Source organism: Neltuma alba, unplaced genomic scaffold, assembly GCF_004799145.2.
Source record: "Neltuma alba isolate B1F8T4 unplaced genomic scaffold, ASM479914v2 tig00011850_pilon, whole genome shotgun sequence".
Lineage (NCBI taxonomy): Eukaryota > Viridiplantae > Streptophyta > Magnoliopsida > Fabales > Fabaceae > Neltuma > Neltuma alba.
Genome location: NW_021636455.1, coordinates 402,804 through 418,432, shown reverse-complemented (window position 1 = coordinate 418,432; position 15,629 = coordinate 402,804). Strand labels below are relative to the sequence as shown.

At 37.1% G+C, this 15,629-nt stretch overlaps 3 protein-coding genes and 1 non-coding gene across 4 annotated transcripts; all 4 read right to left on the bottom strand.

Annotated features, from left to right (window-relative positions):
- Nucleotides 1-163: 163 nt before the first annotated feature.
- On the bottom strand, nucleotides 164-2,730 carry LOC114718550 (cation/H(+) antiporter 5-like). Its single transcript, XM_028903906.1, has 3 exons — nucleotides 2,554-2,730; nucleotides 1,364-2,374; nucleotides 164-1,273 (listed from the first exon to the last, which is right to left on the bottom strand). The coding sequence occupies exons 1-3, from the start codon at nucleotides 2,728-2,730 to the stop codon at nucleotides 164-166; spliced, it is 2,298 nt and encodes a 765-aa protein (XP_028759739.1).
- Nucleotides 2,731-4,252: 1,522 nt separating this feature from the next.
- Nucleotides 4,253-8,663, bottom strand: LOC114718426 (actin-related protein 2/3 complex subunit 4). The gene is made up of 8 exons (XM_028903728.1): nucleotides 8,420-8,663; nucleotides 8,209-8,274; nucleotides 7,868-7,920; nucleotides 7,603-7,630; nucleotides 6,548-6,622; nucleotides 5,683-5,787; nucleotides 5,230-5,319; nucleotides 4,253-4,670 (listed from the first exon to the last, which is right to left on the bottom strand). Exons 1-8 carry the CDS (start codon nucleotides 8,624-8,626, stop codon nucleotides 4,581-4,583), a joined length of 714 nt encoding a protein of 237 aa, XP_028759561.1. The 5' UTR covers nucleotides 8,627-8,663; the 3' UTR covers nucleotides 4,253-4,580.
- A 301-nt stretch (nucleotides 8,664-8,964) lies between these two features.
- TRNAY-GUA (transfer RNA tyrosine (anticodon GUA)) lies at nucleotides 8,965-9,057 on the bottom strand. Its single transcript has 2 exons — nucleotides 9,021-9,057; nucleotides 8,965-9,000 (listed from the first exon to the last, which is right to left on the bottom strand). It is a non-coding gene; the product is annotated as a tRNA-Tyr (tRNA).
- A 925-nt stretch (nucleotides 9,058-9,982) lies between these two features.
- On the bottom strand, nucleotides 9,983-14,945 carry LOC114718572 (TBC1 domain family member 13). Its single transcript, XM_028903928.1, has 9 exons — nucleotides 14,483-14,945; nucleotides 14,261-14,353; nucleotides 13,928-14,032; nucleotides 13,000-13,149; nucleotides 12,396-12,494; nucleotides 12,158-12,286; nucleotides 11,712-11,891; nucleotides 10,753-10,869; nucleotides 9,983-10,428 (listed from the first exon to the last, which is right to left on the bottom strand). Exons 1-9 carry the CDS (start codon nucleotides 14,795-14,797, stop codon nucleotides 10,267-10,269), a joined length of 1,350 nt encoding a protein of 449 aa, XP_028759761.1. The 5' UTR covers nucleotides 14,798-14,945; the 3' UTR covers nucleotides 9,983-10,266.
- Nucleotides 14,946-15,629: the final 684 nt, after the last annotated feature.

The window sequence follows — 15,629 nt, the reverse complement described above, 5'->3', positions numbered from 1 at the left end:
AACTAATTTTCTTAATCTACTCAAATTAGTTAACTAGCTTTTATATTAGCAAACTAAGGTAGTATTACTTGTCAGAAAGCTGGAGCAAAAAGGATAAGAAAGAAAAACAAAAACAACATGGATGTGCATTCTTTCTCTGTCTCCCTCTGTGTAGGCAAGACAACTAAAACTTCCACGTTATTTTAGGGTTGGAGACTTGTTGTTGCACCACCAACACAGAAGCCCTGCCTCCATAATCTGATGAAGCAAGCAAATCGCCAATGGAGCCTAACTCTTGAAATTCACTCCACTGGGAAAGCCCAGATGTTTGAGGCGTGTTGATCTCATGCCTTCTCCCAACTATGAAAAAGTCATGCCCGTTTACTATGTTACGAAGAAAAGCAGATGTTTCTGTCCCGTCATTAGAAGAAACCTCTCTGTATGTTACATTACTCAGACCAGGATAATCTTGCCTCACATCTTTCAGCGACGATCTGTCGAGGATGTTTTCCAAGTCTGATGTTCCTGAATCTTCGTAGCCAACAAGGTGGTACACAACAAGGGTGACCTTTGGATCCTTAGCTGCTCTTTTGGCTAAGCACAAAGCCTCTCTATCATCATCCCCTCCCAGAAACACCATGGCTAACCTTATCGAGGAATCTTTTGGAAGTGAAGCACGACCTACGAGAATTCCAACGGAACAGGGAGCTCTTTCCAGGAGCTTCAAGTTTGTTGACCTGGTGTTCTTGTCATCAGACTCAATTCTACCATCAGCAGACCATCTTCGATGGAATGGAAGGATTATCATGGATGCAAGTTTGTCCAAAGCCAGGATACAGACATCTTCATTCATCAGGTGAGGTGGAGAGATCACTGTGTAAGTGTTTACTGATACGCCTGGGGTCTCACGTTCGTAAAGATCAAAAGCTAGAATGACCTTGTCTGAGTAAGATTTGAGTGAGCCTGAGACTGTCTTTTGAAGACGATGTGGGACGAAAACGGGCAACGACCTCCCAACTAGTTCAATTAGATGCAATACATCCACAGTGATAGGATTTTCTTCTGTTGGATTGCAGAGATCAAGGAAATCCGTGATAGGAGATATGTGGGGTGCTTTATGAACGCAAGCGACCATTCTCAGCTCACCGCCGGATCTCAGACTCATAATGTTCCTTTTCTGATAGCCAGTGTATTTTCTGGCAGGATCATACAAGTATTTCACCAACAATTGCGTAATGCTTGCTATGATCGGGACAGACACCATCAAGACTCCATAAGCCTGACCACTCAAAATCTGCACAAGTATTTGAAGAGGACTCGATCACTCGTTCAAACAAATTATTAAAGCACGTATTTTGATGATTATGATTTTATACTTAGTTACCTTTTCATCATATACACCATGGTACCAGAATACTTCCACTACTCCTTTACAGTTCAAAATGAGGGCAATTATCAAACCATCACGTAAGGGCATCTTGCAACACAGGGAAGTTAGCAAATGGGCTAATATTTTGACCAAATGGGTCATAAGGATGAAGGCAACAATGGTTAAAACCTGTGTCAATGTATAGTCTATTGAAAAATCAACCTTGATGGCACAAGTTGTCACAAAGATTGGCAAAAGGAACCACATGCTAAACAGCTGAAGCTTCTTAACCAAGGCAGAGCCCAACGGAGGCCCTTCAGGGACAGACAATCCAAAGATGAAAGGTCCTAAGATGAATTCCTGGTGCAATATTAGTGAAATCCAACCAAGAGCTAGGACCACTCCGATGATGATAAATATGTAATGATCCTTCACAGGTCTTCCTTCCGGAGTACGTTTAATGACCCAAAACATAGCTGGTCTGGATATTAATGGAATGAGGACAACAAAGGCGGCACAAAATGCCAAGCTCACGAAGTCCATTTTACCGTCAACGTTGTATGCTAAGGCAGTCCCAAGACTTATTATTGTTAAGCTAGTTATGTCACTCACCAAGGCTGTGGTTAAAGCCAGCCTCCCCAATTCAGAGTTTACGATTTTCAGGTCATTGAGAAAACAAGCAACCACAGGAAATGCAGTTACACTATGTGATAACGCCGTAACCTTGAGGTCCCATAAATGTGGTCCCGTGGCAACCTTTAAGGGTTCATAGAACCATGACAAGCATGAAAGACCGGCCAGCACAGGCGCTACCAATCCGATTAAGGCAATGCCCCAAATTTTGTTCCCTGTTCTTGTGATCATGCTAAAATCCATCTGCACAGATGTTACAAATGCGAAGAAAGCATATCCAATTGATGTTACTCCTGCAAGTACGTTTTGACTTCCAAATGGAAACAACATCTCCCTGTAGCGATTCAAATTGAATGACTTATTATCAAACGAAGGCCCTAAAATCAGACCAGCCTGCATATGGGACAGAATTAATGAGCTTCCAATAATGACCCATCTATTTAAGAAATGGTAATAGCCAATGGGAAATAAATTCTGTAACACCCTACCATCATTTGGGAAAAGAAGAGAGGGAATCCCAAACGCTTGAAGAAAAAATGGCAGATGTGGGTGATTGCGAAAATGACCATAACCTGCAATTGAAAAAGAGGTAAAGCAGACCTCATTGGGGTCCTACCAGTAAATTGGCCACCCCAGAGGCCATCTGAAACTATGTCGGGTGGAGTCTTCATGCAAACTTCATACGTCTCATCATTATTCGATGCATTCAACAGCTTCTGTGTCAAAAATATTGTCGCATTGGCAGTCATTTTGGAAGGCCTGCGCCCCCAACACACGCACAGTCGAAAAAGAAAAGAGGTGTTGGGGAGGGGGTGCTGTAATTGGATGTTGGAATGAAGCTCAGGGGAAGGTAACGTACGTACGTATATGCAAGGAATATGATGTCATGGATCATACAAGCTGCTAAATTTGAAAAACGTGAATGGGTATAATAACGTTGTATTTTGATTTTCTGGTCATAGTTGCTTCGGTGTGAGGGTGAAGGAGTTTGCGGTCATAACATGTTGCTGCCAATGGGACAGACAAGAGACAACTCCTGAATTAGGCCGACCCCAAAAGAAATTTCCTTAAATAAAGCTTCTAGCATTTGTTGGCAACCAAAGATTTCTCTTTGAAAATTGGAACCGTTATTGTTGAACTGATCGCATAATATATTCTTAATTTCATATATTGAAATATTGTGTAAACATACACAATAATACCAATAAATTTGAAAAACGTGTCACAATCAGGTCACAATTAATCTGTAACAAATTAATCTTTGAACAAGCAAGTAACAATCAATCATCATAATATTCATTAGGTTTAAATGTTGGTCCTATGTATAATACTTATTTTATATGTTTACCAATTTTTTTTCAAAATTAACTCTATTAATATTGATCAACAATAATCAAGTAGGGAAGAAAATGAGAAAATTAAAAAAGATGTTTAAGATATTTTTTACAAAATCCTATTATACTCCTCCGGTCCTAATTATAAGACCCAATTGACTTATTTGAGGAGATTAAGGAAGTAAGTTAAGTTGATTATTTATAATAAATAAGTGTTGTCATTCCTAAAATATCCTTGCTAGTTAAGTATATTGACTAAAACTATCATTATTAGAAGGATTATCTTGAAAAAAAATACATAAATATAAGAGACAAAATGGATTGGGGTCTTATAATTAGAACCAAATAAAAAGTCAAATGGGGTCTTATAATAAGGACCGGAGGAGTATTAACTAATTTAGCTAATATTTTTAATCTTTAATCTTCTCAAATTTATTAATCACATCTTCCATTCCATTAAGCACATAAGGAGCATATTGAAAAGATCACAATCGCGGTCAACCTCAAGACTACCAAGTTCATGATTAGAGGGCCTGCACTATCCAGGCTCTTATGACTGTGAGAATAATACTTACATGACATTACAATATAAGAAGGAAAAAGATATTAACCCCAAAAATCATGTCATCCAATATTATCAACAGAAAGAATAGAAAAAGCATGAAATCTAATAATCCCTATTATGTTTATAATAGGAATACAGCCAGTTAGTTTTAGAACAATGTTGAGAAACTACTTTTAAATCAACAAGTTTTGATCATCTAAAATCCGAAGCGAAATATATTTTTATTAATTCTAACTTTAACAGCTGTTCTTTTTTTAAAAAAAAAATCTTTGACAATGTAATTTTCTATACTGCCTGTAACATTTTAATTAAAATTATTAATTTTACAGTACCACTATATGGGATACAGTAGTCAAAGTTCTCACGTGGAGGAGTGATAGTTTGCAATGCTTGATACTTATATTTAAGCTTGGAACCCTTTTGTTCAGGAAGCCAAGAAACCAGAGTTGACTTTAGCTTAAGGCTAGGGAAAAGGGCGTTTAAAATCATAAGCTAGCTTAAGCTATATTTCTCTACATCAAGTAACTGCTCTGTTTTTTGCCCCTTCATATATTCCGCTCAAACTTTACAAACAAAATTCTGCACAGATGCTAAATTTATAACGATCTTCAATATAAAACACAGGTTTTAAGGGGGCGGGCGCTTTTGAAGCAAGGCAGGAACAGATCTGCAAGGCTTGGATTTGGCATTCCTAAAAGCATCAGGTGAATTGCTTCAGAAACTCTGTAGCTACAAGCCTCCCTCGTGTGTTCACCGACATTTTAAGTTCGCTTATCTCTTTATCAATATCCTGCGAGTTAGAGAGCAGTGGTCTATTAGCCTCACATGACAGGCATGCAAAAATAATAAGTTGACAACAGCAAGGACAACCACAATGGCGAGAATTTGATAAGAGAGCATATCTAATTCAACAAGCAATTAGCCATATGTCAAACCCCCAGAGATCACGGGGTTATAATCATTTATCCTAGTTTTAGTCCCTTAAAAAATGTTACATTACACTTATGGTTGCAAGTTACAACCATGAGGGACGCCATCAATCCCTGCTTATTTGAGCAGGCGACCACAATAAATGATACAGGGCGATAGGTCTATAATTTGTGACGCAACATTCCGTTCCTTGATGAATCCTTTTGTCATGTAGACCCATTAAACAAGAGACTTGAGATCTCTAGAATCAAAAGCAAATATTTTCCATGTGACACTCTCATCTTATAACCACATCACTATTTGCTGCATTCAGATAATGCTCATGAAAAAATTTATGAAGTTTGTGGAGGCTCATCTTCTGGCATATAAATCACAAAATGAAAGCCAAATCCAACTTAAAGGGTTAAGTAAACTCTTGCCTCCATAAATTGCACTATAAAATCTATGAGTTTGTGCTTCTGCATCTCCTCACAATGGTAGTTTGTTATGAGGAAGCTGATGTCATATCCCTGCAGATGAAGCAACAAAAAAAGTCATTCAGATGCTATTAAATAAATTACATGAATAAAAAAAAAATTGTCTTCTACCAATTGCATCAGAAAATATTGACACTTCACTCTTGCTAACAGCATGCGGAGAGTAAAGTGCATCAGCATTGATGCGACTTGTAGTAACTAATAACTGGTCTGCATAAGGATCATAACATTGCACGGAAGCAAATAGACCGGCTGTTTGGAATTAAGAGAAGTACTTGAATTTTTATGCACACAGAAACATGCAGTGAGGACAAATTGCAGTCAATGCTCAGAAAAATAATCGCCAGGAACCATCAGGGTGAAGAACCAATGTCTAATTGATCAATAGCTACAGACCTGTACTGGCTTTCTCCTCAATACTTGGAAGGCCTCGGCTCTCATAGACAAAAATCTGAGAAACTTCTTGGTCAGAATATTTTCAAGTTCATCAGCCTGCTTAACCTACACAAGACGAAGGGAAGTTATAGTAAAAAGGTGAGATTGCAGTCAATGTTAGCGAGTGCACACACGTGCTATGCTCAGAAAAGATTATTTCATTCAAAAAGTTGTAAGCTAACCAACAATAAGAAGCCTTATCCCACAGGGCAGGGTTGGTCATTATGCTCTATCAACAACTAAATCTTCAGATGTATTGTAAGCTAACCAACACAGAAAAATGGTGAAAAGAATTTACTGCCTTCTGGAGGGTCACAAGTCGACTGAAATCAAGTTCAAGATGTCTTGACAATCCAAAACTAAATTGATCAAATTCCATCCAAGATGCTCTAGTTTCAGGCTAGAAAGAATAAAGGTTGCCTCCAAACAATGTGATCTCATCCTAAGATGTTTGAACTTCAATTAGTAAAATTCTATGGCCTCATCAAATTAGTCCAATAAAGGTCAGTGTTACCTCCTTGAGAATTTAGACTTACAACATTGGTCCTATTTCATCCATTTAGCAATGATACCAAATTCATCATCATTTGAACCCACAAATGTCTCTATATTGGTTTCTCAACTTTCAATACTTAGCCAGTGCCCTTTTTTAACTAACACACACACACACACACACACAGATATATATATATATATATATATATAGTCTTTTTAAACTCTTCCCAGACAATTCAACCATTTCACTATTTGCAGCCAACACTAACCATCATTAGCAGAAACTTCACTAGAAATCATTTCAAATAAATTGATAATTAAAAATTTTTACCTTGAGACTTATCCGCAGTGAATTAATAGATGTTTCTATTAAGCATTTTTCAGCCTCATTTCGACAGATCAAAACCTGTAACAATTGCAGAGTTTTCATATGCAGCAGTGATGAAGAACACTATTACTTATCTGAATATCATTTGGAAAGGTATAGAAAAAAGATAAGGAAAATCAGATTTGACAAGCGATAACAACCAACAAGAAGCAGCTCAGTCCAGAAACCAAAAAGCCATTGCTAAACTTGTATTATCTTTCCCATTTTACAATTGATCTGCTTAAAAAGAGGTTCACAGATGCAAAGGAGGCAAACCATCAAGTATGTAGGTTTCGCACTTAAACATGACTTTAGACACTGCTACAAATATCTAAAGTTCAAAACTAACCTAAGTATGTTACTTCGATCCATTCAACGAAGGAGGAATACAATAAAATCCCTGATCATAAGTTCATCAAGAGGAAAGCAAGTAACACCCCAAGGTTGAATATTCAACAAAAGCTTGCAAGTGAATGATCGTAACTTATCCCAAAACAAGACTCCAGAGTCTAAAAGCATTGATAAATTGATGAAAAGGAAGCAACTGAACAAACAATGCCACGCAATCATTCTCATTCTTAACATAAAAGACCTCAACCCATGCAACTTCAACATAAGGCCAAGACAAATGTAAATAATATATACTCAGAAAGCCCTGCAAGTCTTCTCACTTACAAAACCGTGGTTTTAAAAGCACTTTTAACGAGGTAACCTCCTATATTTACTTTATAATCCGTAAAAGCACTTCTGAAACCTATCCAAACACTCCTTAAACTTTAGTAATATGAAGCGAACAAACAGAGTATCTTCTAGAATTTCAGAATTTAACCGCCATATAAGACCTATATATGGGAATTTCTACCAAGTGCACATTCCAGGAGGCAAATTTTAGAGCACATAGAAGCTCAAAAGGAGGAAATGGAGCACATAGGCCAAGGGATTATTTTACTGGATCTGATTTTAGAATGTCATTTTGCACCCAAAAACGCAATATTAATTTGAAATAAGATGGATCTTACAGGATTTAGCAGGAGCTCTGGGCTGGTCCTGCAAATAAATGAAGAAAGAATTACAAACTTCACGCAGGAAAATATTGCTTTACTGGCTGTAACAGAATATCGTGCATTGGTCAATCATAGTAAGGAGGTTAAATGTCTAGAATAAGGAACATCCATGTTCAATATGTGCTTTTTTCCCCTTCCCTTTTGAATGTTTCAATATGTGTATTTTAGTTATCCCTTTGATCACTCGACGACTCCGAAGTCAGAACTAGTTAGGGCTTACTTTAGTTCAACCTCTGGCTTGTTATGCCTTTCAACCTCTTGACATGGGAAGTTCTGCAACCAGGATGAAGACATAAAAAGCTTGTTACATGATCTGTAAGAACCTATAGTACGATATAGAAGATGGTTTTGCCGGAGCTAAAGTAACAATTCGAAGACATAAATTGGATCACGAGAAGCTGAATTCAAGGACATAATAGCAGAATCAATGATGCCAATGCCGGTCTGAATCTCTCCAAAGCAATAATCAGCACAGAATTGTCTCCTTTTGAGACAAAATCCAAATATATAGTCTTGACAATTATCGTGCTACAAATTCACAACCTCTGCAACAATGCGTACCTGCAGGCACATTGCAGCCTCGAGTGTGTTCCTTATGCAGGTCAAGTATAACCGTAATGTGCTAGCCTGAAAAATTGTCCGTATAAAACAGAAAGGATCACGCACTAGCAAAGTGAACAAAGAATAATTATTATGATTTGCGGCCAACATAGACAGTGGCAAACTCTTAGCATGATTACGAATCAGAATTCAGAAAGGAAAAGGGTGATACCATGTGCGAGAAGAGGGGATTCAATGGGCTCAGAAGTCTGCAATCTTCGATGCGTCCATGAATGAAACTGCTCCCAGCAATGATCAGGGGTCTTGCGAATACGGATTCCCTACTCCTCAGAATTGAGCTCCTCAGCCCATCATAGTCGTCTCCTCGATCGAACACTCTTCTTGGAACCACGTGTCGAATCAATGAAATCCCAAGCATCTGTTATGTCGAAACGGTGCGTTTGTAGCCAACGAGTTCATTACCTTTTGCCGCACAATTCCAGGCATCCATATTTACAATCGGCGACAAAGATACCAAATCAGGCCAAAATAAAAACAACTCAGATCCTGCGATGGGTTGAGGTAGACGGTTGTGATGGGATGACGAGCACGTCCAGCCACACATGTCGGAGGATTGAGGAGTAGGAAATCCGCGTACGTTCGTAGAGTGCAAGGGAAGTTTTGCGCGAAATAGATGGGGAAATTAGAAAAAGAAATAATGGCCGAGTAAAAAGCATCCGACCTGCCGGATTCGAACCAGCGGCCGAGTAAAAAGCATCCGACCTGCCGGATTCGAACCAGCGACCTAAGGATCACATGCGGGTTGATTCCGACTACAGTCCTCCGCTCTACCAACTGAGCTAAGGTCGGATGATTAAAGCATGCTACCTCAAACCTTTTAATACCAGATAAAGGTTTGCAGTTACTTCAAATTCTCTCTTCACAGTCACATAAATCTCTGACACAAGTCAAATGTGACAATACAGGTTTGTACTAGAGTTTAAATAACTAACCACTGGACTTTGGACATGGATGTTTCGATTTGAGTTGATTTGGGTAACTTCAAGTGCAATTAAGCATTTGAGCTTTCATGAAATTAAAAATGTTGTACATCTTCATAATAATATTCATTCATAGGAAGAGGGTAAAATGAGAAAGATCGAGAGACAAATGGCATGGAGTCTCCATTACTAGCAAGCTTGCATTTGCGTGGATAGATTGGAAGCCTCACTAACCAAATTTTCTCAAAAGAAAAGGACAAACGCAAAAGAAAAATTAATATTTGTTTAACATCACTTAGTATAAATACTTATAAATGTGCTTCATAGAAGTCAAGATACAATTTTTATTATATATTTATTTCATATTTTATAAATCATAATTAAAAAAATTATTTATAAACTATTTCAAACTAAACCTTAAAAAACAGCTAAGCATGGATGACCACACAAGAAAAATTAGTACTTGTGTAACATCACTTAGTATAAATACTTGTGATTAAAAAATTACTTATAAACCATTTCAAACTAAACCTTAAAACACGGCTAAGCATGCATAATCAAAATTGAGGTTATAAATGTGATCACACGAGAACAGAACAAGGGTCCTGCACAGCAGAATACCAAGACTGTTGCATGTTGAGAAGAGTCGGGATGATTCTTGGCTCACACGTCAATGATGTCACCACGGAAGGACCATTTCCTATGTTACTTGAAACCGTATGAATAATTGCTCACGTGCATAGTCACGTCTTCCACGGGCGACACCGGTGGGGACGATCCATGTAAAACAAAGCTAAAGGCTCAAAAACATATAATAATAATAAGCGAGCAACTCCATAACCTTTACGGATACAGAACACAATATAGAACATAGTCTAAATCCGAGACCTCAACGCCAATCTTTCTCTTAGGAGAGCAGTGAATCAAGGCGCACTTCAACAAGATCTCATAAAATAAAATAAAAAGCCACCGGTTGCTACTCTGAACCAACATTTACAGAGTGATTTACAATCGTTGAACTTGAAAACACTACATTGCAGATTTAAAACTGAAGTGCAAAAATAATGCGCTGTAACCATTACATTCCTTGTACGCGTAACTTATTGGCAACGTAGAGCAAATGGCTTATGTTTGTAGACGGGTAATTTTGCAGCAACTTGAGATTGGATGTGAAATCACCCGCTAAAAGGCGCCTCCGAACAAGAATTAGCATTGCACAGCATATCCGTAACAGAGTCTCCTGCACAGTATTAGGATAGTTAGTCTCCCTAACAAATTATACACACTCATCAACCCAACTGATATGCCATCGTCAGTTCTACAAACAAATTTCGTAAAGCAGCAGTTTCAGAGGGAGGTAACAAAAAGCATAAAAACTTTAGCATTAGGACCCGATTACTTTCAACCCGCAGATATTAGAAGTTGTAACTTCATTATGTCCTATAAATGTAACCATCCAGCATGATTAGAATTCAGCTTTGCTTTATTATTTTCTATTATTCATGAGTAGCTTTTAAACTTCAAACACTTACTAATGCCAGGGTAAATAGTAAGGTTATCATACCTGTGGACCTTCTGGATCACTTAGAAGAGTGTCCCAAATGAAAAGGCAGTCAGCAAAATTGAATTCCTGAGTCAAGAGGAGTGTAATCCACCTAAACGCATAGAATTGGGGATTGACCTGACGATCGGTACCAGAAAAATTAGGCTTCTCTAATAAAACCACACAGCAGGCAAAGCAAAAAATAGGAACCCACCCATTACTACTAGAACAAAGATGCGGCTACAAAGCATACTTTTTATGTGCATTTATTATTAATTATTAATTCTTATTGGAGGGACAAATGAACAATCAATCGAAACACATCTAAGAACCAAAGTGGCAAAGTAGACTAAAATCTTAAATCCAAGTGCCAACCACATTTAGTGATTGACAAATGTTCTGTGTATAATCTTCCTCTGCTCACCCTTTTTCCACCCTCAAAATGCAATGATTTCGTTGCATTAGTTCTAACAGTCCATTTTGTCCAGTGATATGAATATAACAACTTTAAGGCATGCTTGCAGCATTTTCTGCTACATAATCTCTGGAAACCGTTTTGATACTTTGGTAGATTTGTGACCATATACAATAACCACTCATACACTTATGTGGGGAAAAAAGGTCCCAGGCAGTAACTTTCATGTTTCGAGCTGTAAGTATTTATAATTTCTAAGCATTATAAAGCCTTGATTAGAAGTGTAAAAATCTTCAATGGCAACCCTACCAACCCCTAGCAACATCCTATAGACACATATAGTAGATATTGCATCATATGCACGAATTGTTCAGTAACCAACCAACACGAGGAAGCTGTAATAAGCAGGCCAAAAGTGACTTACGAATTAATATAATCAACCACAAAGTGCTGCCTAGACAATCAAACAGTTGCCTAACCAAAATGATCCCTGCCTTTTACTAAGATGGAAACTTGCAGAAAAACTGTTATAAAGCCATGAAAGTTATACTTAAAATCCTCTTACCTTGGTTGTAATCTCAAGATGACGCCACAGCTCTTCGTCATGTTGTCGCAAGAGCTGTGATAATCGAGCAATAGTGGAACGGATTCCCACAACACTGTTGTCTAGTTGTTGACAAAAATTATCTCGGAACCCACTTAATAGCTCAACAAAACAAAAGAATGTGTCTGCTTCAACAAAGGCCTGAACATGTTGGAATAGGGGACTGTTAATATGATTAATAAATTAATAAGCACATAAAATCTTTGCAAGCTTCAGCTGCCAAAAATTAAAGATGGTTAACACTAAACTGAATTGAGATGTAAAACCATATCAACCAAAATAAAAAATGAAACTTAGACATGGATAAGGAAGGTAAGAATAGACTGTAAAGACAAAAACTTATCTAGAAATATGACATTCAATTTAAGGGGGAAAATCTACTAAATTTTAGAGAAGGATATACTTACTGTATTTTCTTCATCAGAATCATTTTTAAACACATAGAACAGAGGAGCCAATATCTCATTCATCCCTTGAACATATCTTACACCTGGATTTAACTTCGCAAAAATAATCAATATGTTCTTCAAAGCCTCCTGAAAATACCCCCAACAAGAAAATGTCAATAAAAAGGGTTGCTGTTGAAAAAAGAAAAGGCATGAATGTGGAATTTTTGTAAATTTTACGAGAAATGAATGGGAGAACCTGATTTGATTTTGCAAACTGCGAGTCACCAGAAAAAAAATTCATATCTGGATGAGTGCGCTTTACATCTCGATCAATTTGATCTATTATCTCTGTGTCCTACCAAATGCAAAAAAGAAAATTTAACACCGCAATACAAGGCATCTCACCACCTTCACGCACAAAAGAATCAGTCATAGAGTTTTTAAGAAGTGAGGGATAATTATGTTCATAATAGCATCATAGCAACTGGCAGTACAATAAGTTTGATAAAGCTAACTAGCTAATTATCATAAGGCCAAAGAAATATACGAGTCACGTGCATAACACACACATACTACATCAACATTCAGTTTTATCCCATAATAGACAACACTGTAATTATCATTAGTCAGTCATACATTAGCAATGCACCCTTTTACTTTTAGGCAAAAAAGGAGGGTCATGAGACAAGTTTGCAGTCATGGAAGCAACATAGTTCACCCAGCATCACAGACATTAGAAGTTCAACCTTCCTGCATCCCATAAAATAATCACAGTGTGTTTCTAATAATATTTTGTAATCTAATAAGCACATGATGATTTTGCCTCCAAATAAATTTTAACACAGCATGTTGCATACTACCTGGAAGAACTGATTCCATATGCTAGTCTTTCCAAGACTCAAGGGATGTTCCCCGTGAGTGACTTCAGATCTAGAGAGCAAGCCTCGACTCCCACATTTTGCATCAGAAGTGTCACTTGTAGAGCTGTACATCCTCCTCGTAATTTCTGACTAACTAGCCACAGAAACGTTCAGAGAGCCAACCGGAAGAAAATAATTTATACTTTCACGTTAAAATTAATAATACAACCAAGATTCATTGTTCTAATACGTATAGTTGCATTTGAAGCGTTGAGCAGGTATACACATCCACTCCATTATGTAACAAACATAGTAACCACCAATTAAAGTTAAATCAAAATTTGATCAAATAGAAAATCAGATCAAAATTCTGATGATTATGCTGGAACAAGTTTTCCGTTTGTTTAACCATAGAAGTTTTTGGTTTGTTAGCACTACCATTAAACAAGGGAATCCTGGATCCCATCAAGCAACACCCTTATCTGTTTCAACTCAAGTGAAAGCTGCTATGAAGATGCCGCTAAAAATGTGGATTATCACGTTGAATACCAAAATAATCATTAAAGGACCGGTTTTCCACAACAAATTTCATTTTTCCAGATTGTTACCCAAACGATTTATAGATTGTCTCAAAGAAGATTATATGAAAACTGTTGTGTAATAATAATATCATGAATACCAGAATGAGAAATTATGAATATTAGTTAGGAAACAGCCGTTAGAATTATCGCTGACCATAAATAGATGTACTTACCTACTTGAATTTCAGATCATGTGTGAATAATACAATCGCACTATTCAGTCTAATTTTTCTGTTTTCCTCTCTCAAAACCTTCTGGTCTTCTCTCTACTCTCTCCCTCTCTTCTCTCTTTCTCTCTCCTGTCTGAATTAAAAACCTACATAAAAAACACTTTGATCATAACTTACAGGATTCGTCAGGACCTCCTCTTTGAAATGCTTATATTGAGACCTCTTCTTAGCTAATTCAGATGACCAAAGACCTCGATCCGGTGGAAGATATCCAAGCAAAAGCTGCACGTGTCAATACCAATTTCGCTCCTTAGCTCTTGTTTATAATGGATATAAAAAACACACGATCATGTAGACCAACTAAAAGCACCCAAACTAAACCCCGAGACACAAGCACGACAAAACAGGATTCCAACAAATATCATTTATCCGCAGCCCCAAAAACTTGTACAGTCACTTGACTCGACTTCAACAACATCATCATTTCCAACAAATCTCCGAGTAATTTACCTTCCATACAGTAGAACGTATCCCAGCACCATCAGGGATACCTTGACATGCAATTCTTCGCAGCTCCCTCATATCTATCACCTTTCTCGATAGCTAACCAGTAGAGAAATGAAGAATGCAACGAAAATGAAAAAGAACAAAGTCACAGATTCAGTAATCAAGAGTTCATTTTGTTAATTGGAAGAAAACTCGGAGTTCGAGAAGACAAAGTAGAGAGTAAACCTCGGCCAGCAATTGAGCCTGGCGAGAGATGTCATCTGTAGAAGGAATAGAAGAAGTGCCATTGTGATCATTTGCGACAAGATTGGCTCTTGAATCTTTGATTATCTGCGGCTGTGGGGGATCTTCTCTGATAGGTGGTGAGGGAGGAGAAGGTGCAGGCAAAGGTGGGTCCGCCGTAGAGCTCTCTCGTTCTTCATTGGCGTAGGTGGTGGTCGATGTGGTGGTAGAGTGGCGGAGATCACGGTGGTCGTCAGAGGAAGGTGTGGAGGACCAGAGAGAACTGTTAAGCCAATCGGGGACCCGCTTCTTCACCATTTTGAGCGTACACAGATTTCTTGAAATCTATAATTTCTAGGGTTTTCCCGATTTCAAGCTTTTGCTAGCATATGATATTGAGAACGAAAGAGGGACGAGTCGACGAGAGATTGAGGAAACTGACACCATCAGCTCCAGATGGCATGTTTGGCCAGAACAAACGCAGTTAATTACAGTCCGAAAGATCCCTTGTAAATTGTAATTGCTGGCAAAAAAATTATTAAACATAAAACAGTAACATAATGTGTGTGATTCTAATTATAAGAATTAATTGATTAATTCGAGAAGATCAAAAGACTAAGTTAAATTAGTTATTTATAATAAATAGATGTTATATTTCGTAAAATATTTTTACTAATCAAATATATTAGTTAGAACTACTATTATTAGAAGGGTTACTTTAGAAAAAAATAGATAAATATGAGAGACAAAATAGATGAAGGTCTTATATCGAAAACTAAAATAAAAATCAAACAAGATCTTATATTAAGGACTGAAAGTAGTACTCAAATTTTGCTAGCATTTTGTTTAATTATATCAACCTAACCTCTATTCTAAAAACATACACATAAACCCAAATTATTAATTTCATTAAAAATATTCTTAAAAAAGACTTTCTTGATTAAAATTTATATTAAAATACTTTTTATTTACTAATTTATCTTTTATAACACTAGATTCATAAATTCTGACTGAAAATTTTTTAAAAGTTTAAAAGTTTTTTACTTTTCCGTAATTTTATTTTTTATTTTTACCAACAGTTATTTATTTAGTGTTTTTTTATCATATTGGATGGAAATTAACTAATTTACTGAATGTAGACATAAAAAAT

Bases quoted from the DNA above. Each gene is read 5' to 3' on its own strand.
- LOC114718426 (XM_028903728.1), bottom strand. From the start codon at position 8,626: ATGCTTGGGATTTCATTGATTCGACACGTGGTTCCAAGAAGAGTGTTC. The intron at 6,623-7,602 runs GTAAGATCCATC...CAATTGTTACAG, and splicing joins CAGAGCTCCTGCTAAATCCT to GTTTTGATCTGTCGAAATGA. The intron at 5,788-6,547 runs GTAAAAATTTTT...CGTCTTGTGTAG, and splicing joins CACTGCGGATAAGTCTCAAG to GTTAAGCAGGCTGATGAACT.
- LOC114718550 (XM_028903906.1), bottom strand. From the start codon at position 2,730: ATGACTGCCAATGCGACAATATTTTTGACACAGAAGCTGTTGAATGCA. The intron at 2,375-2,553 runs GTTATGGTCATT...TCCCATATGCAG, and splicing joins TACCTCTTTTTCAATTGCAG to GCTGGTCTGATTTTAGGGCC. The intron at 1,274-1,363 runs GTAACTAAGTAT...ATACTTGTGCAG, and splicing joins ATGGTGTATATGATGAAAAG to ATTTTGAGTGGTCAGGCTTA.
- LOC114718572 (XM_028903928.1), bottom strand. From the start codon at position 14,797: ATGGTGAAGAAGCGGGTCCCCGATTGGCTTAACAGTTCTCTCTGGTCC. The intron at 13,150-13,927 runs GTAAGTTATGAT...GTGGCTAGTTAG, and splicing joins AGGAGGTCCTGACGAATCCT to TCAGAAATTACGAGGAGGAT. The intron at 10,870-11,711 runs GTAAGAGGATTT...ACCGATCGTCAG, and splicing joins ATCTTGAGATTACAACCAAG to GTCAATCCCCAATTCTATGC.